This window comes from Nomascus leucogenys, chromosome 25 (genome assembly GCF_006542625.1).
Source record: "Nomascus leucogenys isolate Asia chromosome 25, Asia_NLE_v1, whole genome shotgun sequence".
Classification (NCBI taxonomy): domain Eukaryota; kingdom Metazoa; phylum Chordata; class Mammalia; order Primates; family Hylobatidae; genus Nomascus; species Nomascus leucogenys.
This window is the reverse complement of record NC_044405.1, coordinates 27,184,080-27,201,898: the sequence shown is the minus strand read 5'-3', so window position 1 is coordinate 27,201,898 and position 17,819 is coordinate 27,184,080. Positions and strand designations below refer to the sequence as shown.

Here is a 17,819-nt window from a genome sequence, read left to right as displayed (position 1 = left end):
GCCAATTGAATATTATGGCCTCAAGAAGGAACTCAGCTCAGCCATTGAGAAATGGGAAATGCCCACCAGTCCACGTGGGTCCTCCATCCAAGGGCTGCCTGCTGTGGAAATACCATTTCAGACGCAGAGTCTGCAGGACAGGCACAGTGACTCCTCCCAGCGGGTGGCTCTGAGCCACTCGAGCCCTAGGCTTTTATTAACAGAGCCTTGCAACGTGACAATAAGGAACGTGAATCCAACCAAACGTTTAGAAAACCAAAAACCACTTACGATTTTGCACGTGGCCCCGGGGGATTCCATGCAGATGCGGAGTCTGCAGTGCAGGTAGACGATGGAGTTGTTGATGAAGGAAAAGACCCTCAGCTTGAACTGGGCCTTATTGGAGTTGCCGTTCTCAATCACGTTGGTGTATGTGTTGGGCACAGGGCAGCTGAGGAGAGAGGAAATGGGACTCCTGGCTTGTCAGCGAGCCCCAGTGTCCTTGTTCCCAGATGAGTTTACTCACGACTCCATCTGACGACATTCGCAGATCCCACAGGCTCCGTGGAAGTTGAGGACGGGGCACCTCATTTATTCCCCAAAACCCAGGTCCATGACAGCACTTGCCTAGGAATCCTGCAGAGCCCAGAGCTGGCCACACAGCAAGGCCAGGCAATGGCAGTGCCCGCCTGAGCCCTACCTGTTCTTAATGAAGCCCTGGGCATTGCTGGATGGGGGTGCCTGCACTCCTGAGCCCTATCTATTGTTAATGAAGCCCCAGGCATTGCTAGACGGGGGTGCCTGCACTCCTGAGCCCTACCTGTTGTTAATGAAGCTGAAGGTGACCGGGTCCCAGGCGTTGCTAGACGGGGTTGCCCAGCACTCCGTCAGGACCACCGTGAGGTTGCTTTTCAGCCTGTAGAGCCCCACTTCGATCTTGACGTCGTCACTGGCAGACACGCTGTAATTCTGAGGTATGGGAGAGTCTCCGATAAACAACTGCATTTCGGTAACAAAATTCCCAGCGCCGTGGAGGTCCTCGATGACGGTGTAAACCCTGCAAGAGGAAGCAGCTTGCAGGAGACGTGTTTCAGGAGGCGCGTTATCGTGGCCCCTCCCATTCCCGCTTCTCTCCTAAAATTCCCACTTCTCCCCTAAAACACAGCTCCAGAGGGGCGTGCAAATGAACGAGAAGACCCCCCCCCCACCCCAAATGAGAGCACTTGGAGGCCATTTATTCAGGGCTGGCTGGTCCAGAGGTTGCCTCCCTCACTTGCATTGGTGGAGACTCAGTGGCAGGTGGGGCGCCACCTATTATAGAAAAAGTGGTGCCTGATGGAGGCTTGGGTGGCGGCTCGCTGGGGGCTCACTGGAAGTGGGGCCATCCCATGGGATTGGCCATAGGACATATTTGGCCTTCTCTGGCTGGCCCTGAGTGGGAAGAGGGAACAAAGTTTAGGGAGCAGCCCGGCCACACCTATTTGTATATTCCGTCTCAAGAAAGGGTCCTTAAGTGGTTGAAACCCTGAAGAACTCTCCAAGTGCAGGTGCTCTGGAAGCACGCGGCTGTGGGGCAGCCGGGGCATTCCTCCCTTACCCCCACTCCAGGGTGAAGCCGGAGGATGTCAGCAGGTCATTCTGGAAGGCGCAGTAGATGGGGCTCAGGATCTTCGGGTGGTGGATGATGCCCTCCTGGGACAGGTCGTTCCTCAGCGTAGCCCTCACCACGGTGTTCGTCACGTTCTGAGCACAAAGCGGGGCGTGAGGAGCTCCCAGGCCCCAGCCGGCCCCCCCACACCCTGCTGTGGGCCACGGCTCTAGGTGCTGGGGGGATGGGGGACGGGGGTTCTTCTCTAAAGCCTCTCCCCAGGAGCATCGAGACCCTGGCGATTCTCCCAACCATAAACTGCCTAAGAGCCTAAGGGCTCGGCCTCTGCTCATTCCCTGTTGGCCAGAGGAGGCAGAACCTGAACCTGTGTGGATTCCACGGCAGCTGCACAAATAAGTCTTTCCGGGAAACTTAGCTTTTGACAAGTGTCAAAAACTGTCAAGAGCTTTTGTGGATGTCAGGGACTGGGTGACTCATCAGAAACAAATTCCCTTTTCTTTCAACATGCCCCCAACCCTGCTGCATTTAATAATGAAGCCAAGCGTTGGTCTGGCTCAGAAAAACACAGAGGGAGCTGCCGGCTGCAGGCTCCACCCGGGGCCCCAGTCCTCAGAGGCGCTGCCTCTCCACCGGAGCTGCCAGTGTGTGGGTGGTGCTCTGAGCACCAGGCAGGCTGTCCTGCACCCTCAGCCCCTCCACTTGGCCCCGCAGCCCTGCAAGAGCCCTGCATAGTCTTGAGCATGCCGCAGTGGCCCCACCCACGTGCACCTCTCACCCCAGACCTCCCTCACCAGGGAAGCTGCCAAGAAGCCACAGGAGCCACTGATCACCGCCCATTCCCCTTGCAGACACCCCCCTGCTGCCAACGCTCGGCCTCCAGGTGGCCGTCTAAGAATCTTTGAGGGAGAAAACTAATTCTGGGCAGTTCTGCTTAAGTTGTGCCGTTTGAGGGGCTGAAGGGTGGGGAAGGTTTTGTAGCTGTTGAAACAGTGCAGGTCACTCCTTCAGCCCAGGGAGGATCCGAAGAGCCCCCGAGGGGGCGGAATGAGCTCAGCAGAGTGAGCTGTGCCTCCCAGGCAAGCTTGTGCTCTGCGATGGCCTTGGACGTGTCCGAGTGAATCCCTCAGCTTCCTGGCCACCCTCAGTCCCAGCTCCAGGCTCCACGCAGGCTCCACACTGTGGAATCACCTTATGCCCCACCTCCCCACCTCATACCTCAGCCCCTGGGGCTTTCTGGCCTCTGCTCCCAGAGCTAGCTCCTTACTCAGCTCAGGACGCCCACCCGGTTCCCACCTTGTCGGCTCCCAGACGTTGACACCCCATGCCGGGACTCTGGGTTTCATCTGCCAGCTTTGCCCCATCTGGTGCCAGAGGCCACCCTGTCCCACTAGGGAGTGTGTCCAGAGCCCCAACCAGAAGCAGCGCCCCCTGAAGGCTCCTTGAGAGGCAGAGCCACAGGGACGGGGCTGCTCCTCGGCGTCAGGGTAACTTTCACCCTGAACTCCCATGGACCCTGCCGAGCACCCAGGGCTCAGCCGCAGAGCGTGGATAGTGATGCCTGACCCATGGGGTCGCTAAGGGACTAAACATCATCACGCAGGTAGAACTCTCAGCCAAGCAGGTCCACGGCGGTTTCAGGGCACCACCCCTCCCAGTCCCTTTTTTTAGAATGCAATGCCTTGGACTGCTCAAAGGTCCTGAGGGACAGAAGCCCAGGGCCCAGAGTTCCTGCCAACGACCAGGAACCACCATTCCTGCCTAGCTCCCGAAGAGGACAATGGCACCATCAGGAGAGCCTTCTGGCCCTAGCTCCTAAGCCAGGCACTGTTCCCTGCTCCGCCCCATCCACAGCCCCACCTTTCCCACCAGGCCTCACACCCCACCCTGCCCACGAGTCCACCCTTCCATCCCTGCCCACCTGGCCAGAACCACCCGGGCAGACTCTTCACTCCGCCATGGTTTCCAGCCTCCCTCATCTAGCCACCCCTGGCATGGCCCTTGGATACGCTCACAGCTCTCTCACTCACCCTTGGGACGATGCTGGCCTTCTTTCTAAGTCGAGCCCCTTCCCAGAAGGCCACTTCCCCAACCCAGAGCCGGCACGGGCTCCCTCTGAAGCTGCCGGCCCCTCCATGCAGCTTCCCTGATCGACCCTGCACGCCCAGGTCCGTGCAGCCCAGGCCCCTGTGCCCAGTACTAGGCTGAGCTGGTGGAAGGTGCTGGCTCTCCCCTCCTCTTGTCTCCCCAGCAGGGCCCTGAACACGAAGCCTTTGTGCTCCATGTGGCCAAGTGGGTTTGGAGACGAACAAGGGTCTGCATGGGAGCATTCACCGTGACACAAAGGCACCCTGGGAAGCAGCAGGACCTGGAGCCAGGTCGGCCGCCTCGTGGGTGCCACACACTGGAGGCTCAGAGTAGACCCAGGACCCACTGGCCCAGAGTCACCTGCAAGGGGAGGTGCCAGAGCCCATCTGTGAATACGGAGGTGCGAAGGCCTCAGGCCAGGAAAACCCACTTTCCCTACCTGGGCTCCCTCTGTCCCGGAAGCCCCGCGGCCCATCCAGGACCCTGAAATAGAGAATGTTCACTAGGAACACAGTCCCTCCGACAGGGCAGTTCTGACTAATGCCACCCAATGCCCCCCAAACACACCCCCATACATACACACTCACACACACACACATCCACACATGCTCAGCTCATGCATACAGGCACACATGCACATAGACACATTCTCACAGTCACACACTCACACATTCATACACGCATGCACACCCACATGCACACAAGCACACGATACACATGTGCACACACACGCACGTACATACAAGCACAGCCATGCATATACACATACACATTCGCACAGATTCACACATTTACACACATTCACACACATGCACACCCCCACACAGACATATTCAGACACATGCACACATGCACACTCACACACACACACTTTCACACACACACTCTCATATCCACACAGGACCCCTTGGCTTTCCTGCCTCTTCCTGTCCCACTACCTCTCCATTCTGTCTGTGCAGGGAGGAGTTTTAAGCCATGACTCTGAAGCCTGCCCCAGCACTCTGCACCAGAGTCCCTCCTGGGTGGACTCACAGCTCCCTTCTGATTCTGGGGTGCAGGCTGGTCCCTGGTTGAGAACTCAACCCTGTCCTCACCCCCCTTGCTGGGTTCCCCTCGGGGTGCAGTCTTGCCTGGCCCTCCATATCAAAGCCCACGCGCCCTAGAGCCCCCTGCGCCCTAGTATACATCCTGAGCCTGGCTCTCCTGGTCTTACGCTCTGCATGACGGTCCCGCACTCGCTCCAGCCGGCCTCCAGGAGCACGTGTGTGCCATTGCTGTGGCTCACGTTGCAGGAGGGGTGGCTGAGGTACAGCGAGGACTCGGGGATGGATTCCTGCTGCAGGAAGCGCTTCTGGATGGCGACAACCACCTTCTCGATCTCACAGAGCACCCTGACTGCTCCGGTCAGGTTCAGCCGCTGGGGCAGGCCTTGTGGGGTGGGGCTGGTGCCTTGCACAAAGGCAGCCTTGGTCCCTGCTGTGGTGAGAGGCCTCTCTGGGCTGGTGGCCCAGGTTTCATTGCCAGGAGAGTCACCTGCAAGGCACAAGGAGGAAAAGGCAAAGAGTGGCTCTGTGTTTGGGGTTGGCATGGAGGGGCAGGGGTAAGGAGCAAACTGGAGCTGCCCTGCACTCTGCAGCAGCCACACCTGGGAACTGCATGTTCCAGCCACAACTACACACGTGCACACATACACATGCACACATATGCACACACATGTACACACACATGCACACGCACACACATGCACATGCACACACGCACACACGTGCACACATGCACATGCACACACATGCACACAGATATGCACACACGCACACACGTGCACACATGCACATGCACACACATGCACACAGATATGCACACACGCACACACACATGCACATACGCACACACACGTGCACACAGACGCGCACACACATATGCACGCACACATGCACATGTTGCACATTTCCACCAGCTCAGGGATCCAGGCTCACCATGGGCCAAGGGCCAAGGACCGAGGGACCTGATGCCGGGGATGTGCCAGGCCAGTGGACACAGGGTGAGTCTTCTGCCCTCAGAGCCCTGAGTCTGTTCTCTAAGATGGGGTAATGATGCCTCCTCTTGAGGTCCTTGTGCCCAAACTTCCCACTCCAGCTCCCTTCTCGCCCCCAGAGCAGGTTCAGTTTCAATGCCTAGGAGAACAAGGGGCCTGGAACGGTTTCCGATCCACCCACCTGTTCTCGGGGTGGTCTATACGGAAGCAGACCCCAGACACAGCTCCGCACATGCCCTCCACCCTCCTTCCACAGTGGCTCCAGCATCTGTGGGCCTGGTTTGTGCCTTCTTTTATCTCAGAGTGGGGCTTGCCCAGCCCCAGCACCCTGCAGCTTCACCCAGCTCACTCCTGTCTCTGGGCCATAGTCCAAACCATTGCTGAGGACTTCACAGTTGGCTGCTGCCTCACCCGCCTCCCTGGGCAGCCTGCTTCTTGCTCTCTGCCACCCATCTCCTGCAGGTCCCTGCATGTGAGATCATGCCCGTCACCAGCTCTGTTCTCACCACGGCACCCAGCCACCATGCCCTGCCCTCCCTGCTAGGTGCCATCTTAGCTATCCATTAAGACCAGCTTCAAGACACCACTTCTAGGAAGCCCTCCCTGGCCACACTCACTGTACTGAAGCAACTTAGCCTCCTCTGTGCTTCCTGATTCTACCTCAAGCAGGACACGTTCTATAGCCCCCTGGATACCACGCTCACTGGTATAAATGTCCGCCTCCTTTCACTTGATGCAGATTCCTGGATAGCAGTGGCCATCTTGGGGTCAGTGCTAAATCCACTAAGACCCTGTTTAACAGGAAAAGAGCTGGGTGGAAAGAGTGGCCAAGAGGAAACATTCCCGTGTCACGTGTCCCATGGCTGCGTGTTTCACAAGACGGTCGCTCAGCATCTGCACGTTCACACCTCATGTATGTGTGTATTTTCTCTCCATGGATATCAGAGCTAGCACTCAGAGAGATAAGGCACTGCCCAGAAGCCTGGACACATATGAAAGAATGGGAAGGAACATGCACACGCATGTACACACACATGTATACATACATCACACACACACACGTGCACCCACATCACACACACACAGGAAACTTCCCCAGGACATAAAAATATGACCTCAGAGGGACAAGAAGCCCTTTGCATGTGAATGTCCTTAAAAAAAAAAAACCGATTATGAGACACTATTCCGGAAAAAGAAACTCTGACAACATTACCTTCGCAGGGTCTCTCAGAATATTCCACGGGGAAGTCGGGGGCTCCTCCCTCGCAGCTACAAGTGAAAGACCCGAGGGTGTTTCGACAGGATGTCCCCGGCACACAGTCATCCTCCTTCCTTTCACACTCATCGTAATCTGCACAACATTTAGAAGACAAAACAGAAGAACATCCCTGGGGGCTTGAGGGCTCACAGCAGCCTCGTTGGGGGAGAGTGCATCTCACAGACAAAGCTGGAAACTCCAGCCTCAGCAGACTGCAGTCAAGCTCGCCAGTTCTGAAGAATACAGGAGGCTTCCTGCAGCCGGGGCTGGGAACGGCTAGGTATGTCTGCAGGGGCTGTTCTGGAAGGAGGATTCTGGCCCAGGGCTGGAAGGGGGATCTGGGCAGAGCAGGGCCATCCTTTCAGTTCCCCGGGAGTAACCAGGAGATGCACAGGCCCCCAGACCCACCTCGGTCCAGTCGAAGGGACCCAGGCCACAAGCCCAACCCCGGGCAGAAGGCCCTCAGGCCATTTGCCCTTCACCATGATGCTGGGTTGATTATTGACAGCAAAACAGGTTTACTGCAGAACATGGATAAGAATCAGAGAAGCATGGCCAGGGGCAAGTTAGCATGTGGATGTATTTCCTTCCGGCCTTTTAAAATGCAGGCATGCTCTGAGAGCATAGCTTGCCTCTGCCACCAACTAGCTCCATGCGAATCCACAAACCTCTATTCTCATCATTGCACAACAGCCTGGGGCAGGGACACCTGCTAACTTAGCACCTTGTTACTGGATGATTGGTGACTTCCAACTCTTTGGCTTTTAAAGTAACACTGAATACAAAGTAACATATTTGTATTTAAACTACGGTCCAAACTGAGATCAAATTCATTAGGACAAAGTCGTAGAGGTGATATTTCAGAATCCAAGTGGATGGCCACTTTGAAAGCGCTTGATTTATATCACCAAACTGGTTTCCAGGAAGCGTGAGCAAATCCTTCTGCCACCAGCAATCTGTGCAAACACCTGCCTCACTACACTTTCACCAGTATTCATGTCAGCAGTAAAGAGACCGTTTTTTGCAATTTGATGGGCAAAAAGTGCAATGCATTCTAATGGGGATGTCTTGGGTTACCACATCTTTGTTAGTCATTCATATTTCTTCTTTTATACTTTGTCTGTGTAGAGCTTTCGTGCATTTATCCATCAGGTTCTTAATATTTATATCTATTTGTATGATCTCTCTATATATTTGGGATACTAACACTTCATCAAATTATTGAAAAATTTTTTGTTTACTTTGCTTTAAAATGGTGCCTTTATTTTGATTTCTCTGTCCATGTAGTCAGCATCTCATCCTTTTCCTCTAAAAATTGTGTTTTCTTTAGGAAGTCCTTATTCTAAAAATCAAAAAATTAATATGAATCTTCAATTTTTAAAAGGTCTTTTGTTTCTGATACATGTAACTATAAGCCATTTATCATTTATGTTCAAGTATGATAGGAGAAAAGAATTTGAATTGTCTTTTGCTCCCTGCTTTTCTCATTAATTATTTTTACTGGGATCTCCTTGGGAACTATGCTTGAGAGTCTGGCTGCAGAGAGGGATGCATCTGCCCTCAGCCCATGGAAACAAGCAGCGAGGGAGCAGTCGACCCAGAAAGAAAGCAGCACCCCTGGGGATCTGCAGGTTCACCCGAAGATGTTTTCAACACTTCAACCTTTACAAAATTATAATCACAATAAGAGGGACAGACAGGGTCCTATCTATTTCACATCTTCATCTAATTCTGGGGGAAGAAGGACCACATGGGCACAACACAACATCTTTCAAAAGCAAAGGGTGGTGGCTGCGCTCTGGCTGCCTCTGGTTCCGGAACATGGGAGAGGCTCCGTCCCAGCCTCTCGTACCCTGTATGAAGGTGTCGCCTCTGATCACCTCCAGCAGAGGCGCGGTCTGGAAGGCGGTGAGAAATGCAGCTGACACCTCCTGGACATGCACATCTGCGATTATCAGCAAGTGAAACTCCACCACGACGCTGCCGTTGGTGATGCCGATGACTTCCATCCTGACCCCGCCAGCGTCCATGTGCTGACACAGGGTGGCTGGCAGGGAGCCCCGCACCTGCGGGGAAAGAGGCCATGTGAGGAGGTCCCCACACTGAGAGGAAACAGATGCCCGTCTCAAGGCGGTTCCTCCTGCCAGTCTGCCCAGCAGCAGGGCTGGCCCGTGGCACAAAGGTAAAAGCCACAGGTTGGTTCTGGGCCCCTTTCCTGTCTGCCATGTTTTCAAGCCCAGCACAAATGCCTGGGAGTATCTGTGATATGAGAAGAGCCCTTGTTTCCCCCCCAAACCAGTAAACAGCTTCAGAAAGATGCCTGTGGGGTGAGGGTGGGACTTGGGGCACAGGCAGAGACCCTACCTCATGGGGCTTAAAATTTGCTGGGGGCACACAAGGGCTTCTAGAACCTAACACCCCTGGTTTGCAGCCACCGAGGGCAGGGGGCTGAGTGCGGGGTGGTGGGGAGGGCAGGGAGCTGAGTGCGGGCTGGTGGGGAGGGCAGGGGGTTGGATGCGGGTGGTGGGGAGGGCAGGGGCTGGGTGCGGGGTGGTGGGGAGGGCAGGGGGCTGGGTGCGGGGTGGTGGGGAGGGCAGGGGGTTGGGTGCGGGGTGGTGGGGAGGCAGGGGCTGGGTGCGGGGTGGTGGGGAGGGCAGGGGGTTGGGTGCGGGGTGGTGGGGAGGCAGGGGCTGGGTGCGGGGTGGTGGGGAGGGAGACCACTGCCCGCTGCCTTCTCTGGAACAGCCCTTTCGCTCCTGACACTGCAGGACATGTCTCCTTTCATTCTCCCTCCCTACCTGTCCCCAGACTGCTTCCTGTGAGCATTTCCAAAATCCCTATTAGGACACAGGGTTCCTGCTCCCGAACGCCCCGCTTTCTACTCTGTCTCTTTGGACAGAGTCACACACCAAACACTATATGATTCCACGCTAACCCATCACGGTCAAAGCACCCAGAAAGGCAAACAATCTTATAATGAGCTTCAATCATCCTCAAAGCAAATCTCCTATGGGCACGTCCAGGGTTTGTCCTCACAGGTGCGATGGCTCAAGGCCTGGGTGATGGACTCACTTCCCGGCTTCTGGGTCGCCGAGGTGAACAGATCCATTGTCCCTCTCAGAGTCTGTGGACCCCAGGGAGACCACAGCTGCCCTTGGTTGGCTCAGTAGATGACTGTTGTCGTGACCATCTTCACAATCAGTTCTTCCCTCTCTCTTTCTCTCAGAGGAATCTGGCATAGTCTTGGATTAATGTGACTTTTAGCTGCATTTCAAACCAACCTCTAAGCAAACTTCCAGGCCCCTTGCTAGGAAGTGGTGAAGAGCCAGGGACCAAGGCATGCAGCCAACACCTCCTGGACATCTGCGTCTGAGGTTATCAGCAAGTGAAACCCCCGAAATTTCTCTTAACATCCTACTTCTGTGATTAAGTTGTATAATTATTTGCTGTCCTGAAATTCTAGGTAAACAGAAAAACAGCATCCCCCAAAATGGGCAAAGGAAGAAGTGGTTCAAAGAGGAAAGATTAATCAAGAAAGTTGGGAAGGAAAGGGAGCTGCCTCTTTTGACCACTAGAGCCTGGTGGAAGGATTCAGTGTTAGTTGTTTAATATTCTAACTACTATTTAACCTTATTAATGAAATCACATTATTAATCAAACCATATTATTAGTCAAACCGTCAGCAACTCTTGAATGCACAAACCAGGAGCAGGGAATGAGCTAAGCTGCCGAATCTTCTCATCTGTGGGTGAAGGGCTGGGGTTTGCAGCCCTGCTACGGTATTACCACGACAGGCCACTAGGTGGCAATGTCAAACCCTCTCTGTGCTGAGCCCAGACTCAGGAAATCTACAATGTGAGATTCCGTGCAAACAAAATCACTAGATTATGACAAGGGCACTCCCTATACCTCAAAAAGTCCACAAGAAGGCACGTCACTAAATGGTAACAGATAGCGTCCTGGAGAATGCTGAGGGGATGGCAGGGAGGAATGCAGGAATGAGCAGGAAAAGAACTTTGAGGCAGGGACATCGCAGCACTATTTATAACAGACAGAAGGAGGGAGCCGCCCAGTGCCCTCGGTGAATGAATGGATGAGCCTGCACGGGTTATGCCCCAGCCATAACAAGGAATCCAGTGCTGACACATGCTGCCACGTGGATGAAACTCGAAAACCTCATTTTAACTGAAAGAAGCCAGACACAAAAAGTCACATATTGTACGATTCTATTTCTGTGAAATGTCCACAATGGGCAAATCTATAGAGATAAAAAGCAGATTATTGATTAGCAGGAGCTGGAGGAAGTGGCGAGAGGGAGTGACTTTTTTTTTTTTTTTTTTTGAGATGGGGTCTTGCTCTGTTGCCTAGGCTGGAGTGCAGTGGCACGATCTCAGCTCACTGCAACCTCCGCCTCCTGGTTTCAAGCCATTCTCCTGCCCCAGCCTCCTGAGTACCTCGGATTACAGGCATACACCACCACACCCGGCTAATTTTTGTATTTTTAGTAGAGATGGGGTTTCGCCATGTCGGCCAGGCTAGTCTAGAACTCCTGACCTCAGGCGATCCACCCACCTCAGCCTTCCAAAGTGCTGGGATTATAGGCATGAGCCACCACGCCCAGCTGGGAGTGACTTCTAGTGGGTGTGAGGTTTCTTTTTGGGTGATGAAAATGTTCTGGAATTAGTAGTGATGGTTGCACAATTTTGCAAAATAGTCTAAACCACTGAATTGTACAGTTTAAAAGTAGATTTTATGGTCTATGAAATAAATCTCATTTTTTACAGGTTTTTTTTTACAGGTTTTAAAAAAAAACCTGGAGGGACTTTCTGCTTCATAGTTTCCACAACTGAAAAACAGTTTTCACTGGACAGAAAGTGAAGTGTGAAGTAAGGATGCAGCAGAGGAAGAGTTGTGCCTCCTGTCTGCTAACCATGTCTTTGCCGGGGCAGATCCAGGGACACTCAGGGAGCCAGGCCAGAGCTTAAAGTCCTGGCTTCCTTCAGAAATGAGGAGCTCATAGGACCTACAAGTCAAATTCCTAGTTGGATGAGACTAGAATTCTTTTTTTTTTTTCCACAGGGTCTCACTCTGTTGTCCAGGCTGGAGTGCAGTGGCACGATCTCGGCTTCCTGCAACCTCTGCCTCCTGGGTTCAAGAGATTCTCCTGCCTTAGCCTGCTGAGTAGCTGAGGTCACAAACATGCGCCACCATGACAGGCTAATTTTTTTGTATTTTTTTTTTTTTTTTTTGGTTGAGATGGGGTTTTGCCATGTTGCCCAGGCTGGTCTCCAACTCCTGAGCTCAGGCAATCTGCCCGCCTCTGCCTCCCAGAGTGCTAGGATTACAGGGGTGAGCCACCATGCCTAACCTAGAATTCTATCAGCCTTCCACCCTTTCCCTCCTGAAAGGAATTAAGGGCTGATATCACCAACTCACCGTCCTGAAGAATAGTTCCAGGAAATCTCGATACTCCTGGCTGCTTGCGTTGCGAAAGGATTCTGAGTACCTGACATTTGTGATTCTGACCTTTCCAACGAGCTTCTGGGCTGCTGCAGGATGGAGGATAAGCACATTTGGAGTTGGTGATATATTAGATAACAGACTAACATTTCAATATTAATAAACGTATTTTCATGTCCAGGAAGAGCATCACACCAATGCCGACCTGTGTTCTAGAAAGAAGGAATAGTGCCAGGGCTCAGGGACACAGCCCATCAGATTCCAGAGGACACAGGACAAAGCCTGAACACAGTGGGAGAACCTTCCAGAGGCCACGGAGCCAGCTTGGCCCCTGCAACTGTCTCCCCACCACACACAGCCTTCCTTCCTTGCTGCCATTCCCCTTGCTGGTGTTCAGACAATTTCCCAGCAAGCTGGCATGACTTGAAGCATGTGGAGGCACCATTAAATAACTTTTCCAGGGCCACGGGTGCAAACTGGGCTGTCCCAGGTATACCAGCACTTAGGGCCCTGGCCAAGCCTCTGCTCAGAGTCCACATGGCCACAGGGTGCCCAGGGGTCTTGTTTAGAGCCAGCCCTTCTTCCTCCCCCAGCAGCCCCACCTCCCCTTGTCTATGGGCAGTCCCTGTTTTGGCATCATCTGTTCCATCTAAATCTTTTCCCTCCACAGAGGGCTTCTAGGAGTAGGTGGCACATAAATGTGGTCCAGGAATGTCGCCACCCCATCCTGGCCCTGGCATGGCAGCCACCCCAGTGTTTAGTCAGTCCCTCACCAGATATTTGCAAAGCGCCTGCCATGTGCCAGAGGCATTCTAGACAGTGAAGGAGAAAGACACAGCTCTCCTCTCAGGGGGCTTAGACTCCACCTCCCCAGAGCTTCTCACTCAGGCTTAAGATAAACCACAGAGCCATTCTGCTATGCATTCCTGGGTGAACCCCAAACTCTACATCCTTCAGATCATTGTCGTTGCTGCTCCTGAGGGTCTCTGGTTCAGTCTCCATGGCTGGCATGGGCAACCCAGTCTGAAAGCCAGCAGTAGCAGGACAGGTGCACAGGTGAGAGCGGGTATAAGTGCACCCACAGGTTCGGGGTCCCCCATGCAGCCTGTCCCGTCCAGAGCAGCTGAGACCTTCAGAGGCCCAACTCTGGCTCTCAGACCCCAGAGCCACACTGCCGGACCGTCCAGCCAGCACTGATCTCCCTCATCTCCAGTTGCTCATGAACGTGCACAATTCACGTCATGCACTCCATCTGTTCTCTAATTTCTCAGGCCATGGCTGATTAGTACTTTAAAGCACATACATAGAAGTTCTCAACTTCTATTACTGCATCCCAATAGGCCATCTTATACCTCCCTCGAGGGGTATGCCCCACCGTGCAGACCACTGCTATCAACGCTTGGGAAGCTGCCCACGGTGTGAAAACCAGCCTGCAACATCAGACACGCCCTTGACTACCCAGGTAAGGTACACATAAGAAAATACCCAGGTAGCGATGCTAATGAAAAGAAAAGAGGAATTTCATCCAGATATGTGTAACATTATCACTGTCCAGCTCGAACGCAGTGGAGTCTATGTTCGATTCGTTATTGCTCAATTCTTTACTTCGTGGCCCCAGGCTCTGGCAGGCTGCTCACAGATCATCCGTGTGACTGCTGATTGTCTGTTGATGTCCTTCCTGAAAGCCAAGTCCTCTGTACGACTGTTGAGATCAGAGGGAGTGGATGCAGCTCAACAGATGAGCACCGCATGCATTTTCCATGCTGGCTCCCCCCGAGGACACGGGGGAGCCGCACCCGCGGCCTCCCAGGAGCAGTCTGTGGCACTCTGCTGCCGCCTCCGTGCCTGCAGGCTGCCTAATGCCTTTTCCTGAATAAGCCGCCTCTTGCCTGGCCATGGTTGCATGCCTGCTGAAGCCAGCCGGATGTCCCTAAGCTGAGAGGAACAATGACACCTAGTAGCCCACAAACAAATCCAGCTCTCTTAAGCCTTAACTCGTGGAAAGTCTTTCTCATGCTTTTTGTTCCTCTCTTTAAAAACAAATGGAAGCCCATTACCTGTCCTCACTTTCAGATGAGCTCTGGCACCTTCTTTCCCACATGCTTTGGCCAAGATCTCAACCAGGTGCAAGACCCCAGGCTCCAGCCCCGACAGTGTCACACTCGTGTTCCAGGTCTCTAGGACCACAGTGGGGCTCCATGTGGAAGTCAGAGTGAGCTGGAAGGCGGAGTCCAAAGCAAGACCTGCCTCCCATGCCAGGTGGAAGCCGGTGCTGGTCACATTGGAGACCACGATCCTCCCAATGGAGACGGGAACTGGGAAGTGGAATATAAACACCAAAATTAAAATCAGCCCATTTCTAGGAGAAAAGAAGCCTTGCCCAATGCCAAGAATCAAATTCATCACCATGGGGACATGAGCGATTTGCAGGTGATGGCCGCCAAGGTGATGGGTGACTAGGATCCTGTACAAACATCCCAAGCCCGGGCTTCCTGGGCCTGCATCCTTGCCCCTCCTTGGGATGATAGCAAATGGCTTCCGGTTTTGTTTTGTTTCAGCAGATGGTTCATATACATCCCTGAGGCCCCTGGACTCCCCAGAATGAAGACCTCTTGAGCAGGTTCTTGGTGGCGCCTCAGACAGACTGTCTACCCTTGACCCCTGGGTGGATTTACCCAGGGTCCAACTAGGAGTTGACACTGGTGACAATGCTGGCTAGAGAGCCATTCTTACAGGAAGACCCCAAGTCCCTTGGTAATACTGACTTACATGGGCTTAAGAGTTTAGTCTTAGAGCCTGTGCTGCTTAGCAGAGGAAATGCATTGAGGAAGATCACATTTAACAGCTCATTTGGATGAAATCCAGAGGCAGGCTAGCTCTGCAAGCTCACAGGGCTGTCACGGCCGAGACCCAATTCCTGCACAGAGCTGCTGTGAATCTCCTGAGATGTCACCTGGGGCCTTGGTGATGGCTAAATCTCCTACAAGTAACATGGAACTGCTGGGGGTTACAGTATGACTAGAGGTGCAGAACAGCTGGGGGGTGCAGGAACTCTGGATGTGTAGAGCAGACGGGGGTACAGAGCACTTAGGGGTAAAAAAACAACCGGGGGTGCGGAACAGCTGACAATCCAGAGCATCTGCGGAGGTTCAATATCTGGGGTGAAGAACAGCTGGGGAACTACAAAACTGTGGGTGCAGAACAGCTGAGGGGGCACAAAACAGCTGGGGAAGTACAGAACACCTATGGAGGACTGGGTGCAGAACAGCTGGGGAGATACAGAAGAGCTGGGGAACAGAAGCTGGGAGGTACAAAACAGCTGGGGGTGCAGAACAGCTGGGGGTGCAGAACAGCTGGGGAGATACAGAACAGCTGGGACGATGCAGAATCTCTGGGGCATATAGAACAGCTGGGCAGATACAGTGCAGCTGGGGAGATACAGAACAGCTGGGCAGATACAGAACAGCTGGGCAGATAGAGAGCAGCTGGGCAGATACAGAACAGCTGGGGATACAGAACAGCTGGGGTGCAGAAGAGCTGGGGGTGCAGAAAGCTGGGGAAATGCAGAATCTCTGGGGCATATAGAACAGCTGGGTAGATACAGAGCAGCTGGGGAGATACAGAACAGCTGGGGAGGTACAGAACAGCTGGGAGTACAGAAGATCCGGGGGTGCAGAAAAGCTGGGGTGCAGCACACCTTGGTGTGCAGAGCAGCTGCAGGGCTGCAGAACGCTTGGCAGGGTGACGGAACAGCTGAGGGGTACAGAACAGCTATGGGAGTGCAGCATTGCTAGGGGGTGCAGACTTGTTGTGGACGTGTCATCACACTGATCGGGGCTGGGGCACAGCTCTGCTAGGAGGCAGGACAGTGGGGGTGGTCAACACCTCAGGGGATAGCTCCAGCACCTAATGTGACAAGCCCCAAAGCCTGCTCCTGAAGGCAGACCTCTGCCCCAGCTGCTGCAGACAGGGAGCCCTAAGAGATGGGGAAGAGAGGTCTGGGACAGGCAAGGGGACCAAGCTGTCTTCCAAACTCAACTAGAAACCAGCTGCTGGATGCCTCTGTTTCCTCACGCGCAAGATGAGCAAGCCGCCTGGGCATTGCTAGCAGCCTGCGACTGCACGGCTGCGGGAGCTTTGCCCCCAGAGGCTCACACAGGCTATGGGACCTATTAGTCCTAGTCCCCATGCACCATTCGAGGAACTCACCACAGGTGGGGGTCTTCAGAGCTGTGAGGGTGGGGGTCAATGGCAGGGCTACAGAACCGGAGGGTCCACTGTCCTCATTTCGCAGCCACGTGAGATTCAGAAGTGTTTCCCGGGTGGAACGGGTGGCATGCCACATGACATGACCGGCGGGGTCCTCAGTAGGAGAAGGCCAGGAAGGTGGCTCCATGGTGGAGTTACCCTGTAGCTGTCCAGGGAGGGCCAGTGGGCCATCTGTGGCCCCAGGAGGGAAGCTGTGGGTTGACCCGGGAGCCTTCGGGGAGGAGGTGGTGCCTATCACCCCGATAGTGTTCATATGGCTGGGGCTCCCCTGGCTGGGGCTCGCCTGGCTGGTGCTCGCCTGGCTGGGGCTCCCCTGGCTAGAGTTCGCGTGGCTGGGGCTCCCCTGGCTGGAGTTTACGTGGCTGGTGCTCCCCTGGCTGGGGCTCCCCTGGCTGGAGTTTACGTGGCTGGTGCTCCCCTGGCTGGAGTTTGCGTGGCTGGTGCTCCCCTGGCTGGAGTTTATGTGGCTGGTGCTCCCCTGGCTGGGGTTCACCTGACTGGGGCTCCCCTGGCTGGAGTTTACATGGCTGGGGCTCCCCTGGCTGGAGTTTGCGTGGCTGGGGCTCGCCTGGCTGGGTTTTGCGTGGCTGGGGCTCGCCTGGCTGGGGCTCGCCTGGCTGGTGCTCCCCTGTCTGAGGCTCCCCTGGCTGGGGCTCCCCTGGCTCGGGTTCACCTGGCTGGGGCTCCCCTGGTCCATCCCCAGACCCGGGGCAGTGCTGGCCACCTCCTGCTCCACGCCTTTTCCTGTGTTGTTCCTGTCATACCCGACCACACTGCTGCCCCCTCTTCTGGGTGGGGGCTCTGGGGTCCAGGCCTGGCCTGCCGCCGGGGTGCCCTGAGGGTGCCCAGGGCTGGGTGACAAGGTGAAGTTTTCTAGGCCGAGGGCTGCTGTTCCCGTGCCAAGAGCTGGGACCGTCACCCCTGCTGCCGCAGACAGCCCACCGCCCGTGGGGCTCACCAGGTCACCTGCCAAGACACATCCACTGTCAGAGCCTGCTGGATCCCGCCCATGAGTAACAGCCCTCCCAGGAGGGCAGCATGGCCGTCCAGCGGGACTGCTCTGCATCCCCAAGTGGACCTGGCCAGGGACGCAGGCGGCCTCAGCCGGCGTTCAGGAGTGTTTC

At 54.6% G+C, this 17,819-nt stretch overlaps 1 protein-coding gene across 3 annotated transcripts in view; it reads right to left on the bottom strand.

Annotated features, from left to right (window-relative positions):
* UMODL1 (uromodulin like 1) overlaps positions 1-17,819 on the bottom strand; it is a 69,149-nt gene that overhangs the window by 12,925 nt on the left and 38,405 nt on the right. Inside the window, exons 11-21 of one of the 3 annotated variants that reach the window (XM_030806155.1) lie at positions 17,279-17,661; positions 17,129-17,203; positions 16,636-17,008; positions 14,484-14,741; positions 12,403-12,515; positions 8,819-9,032; positions 6,922-7,059; positions 4,887-5,206; positions 1,577-1,722; positions 800-1,036; positions 271-430 (exon numbers count right to left, since the gene is read on the bottom strand). In XM_030806155.1, coding sequence (XP_030662015.1) covers positions 271-430; positions 800-1,036; positions 1,577-1,722; positions 4,887-5,206; positions 6,922-7,059; positions 8,819-9,032; positions 12,403-12,515; positions 14,484-14,741; positions 16,636-17,008; positions 17,129-17,203; positions 17,279-17,661 — 2,417 coding nt within the window. Of the gene's footprint in view, positions 1-270; positions 431-799; positions 1,037-1,576; positions 1,723-4,886; positions 5,207-6,921; positions 7,060-8,818; positions 9,033-12,402; positions 12,516-14,483; positions 14,742-16,635; positions 17,009-17,128; positions 17,662-17,819 lie in introns of all 3 variants that reach the window. The other 2 variants (XM_012501826.2, XM_003280660.3) reach the window with 2 other exon arrangements.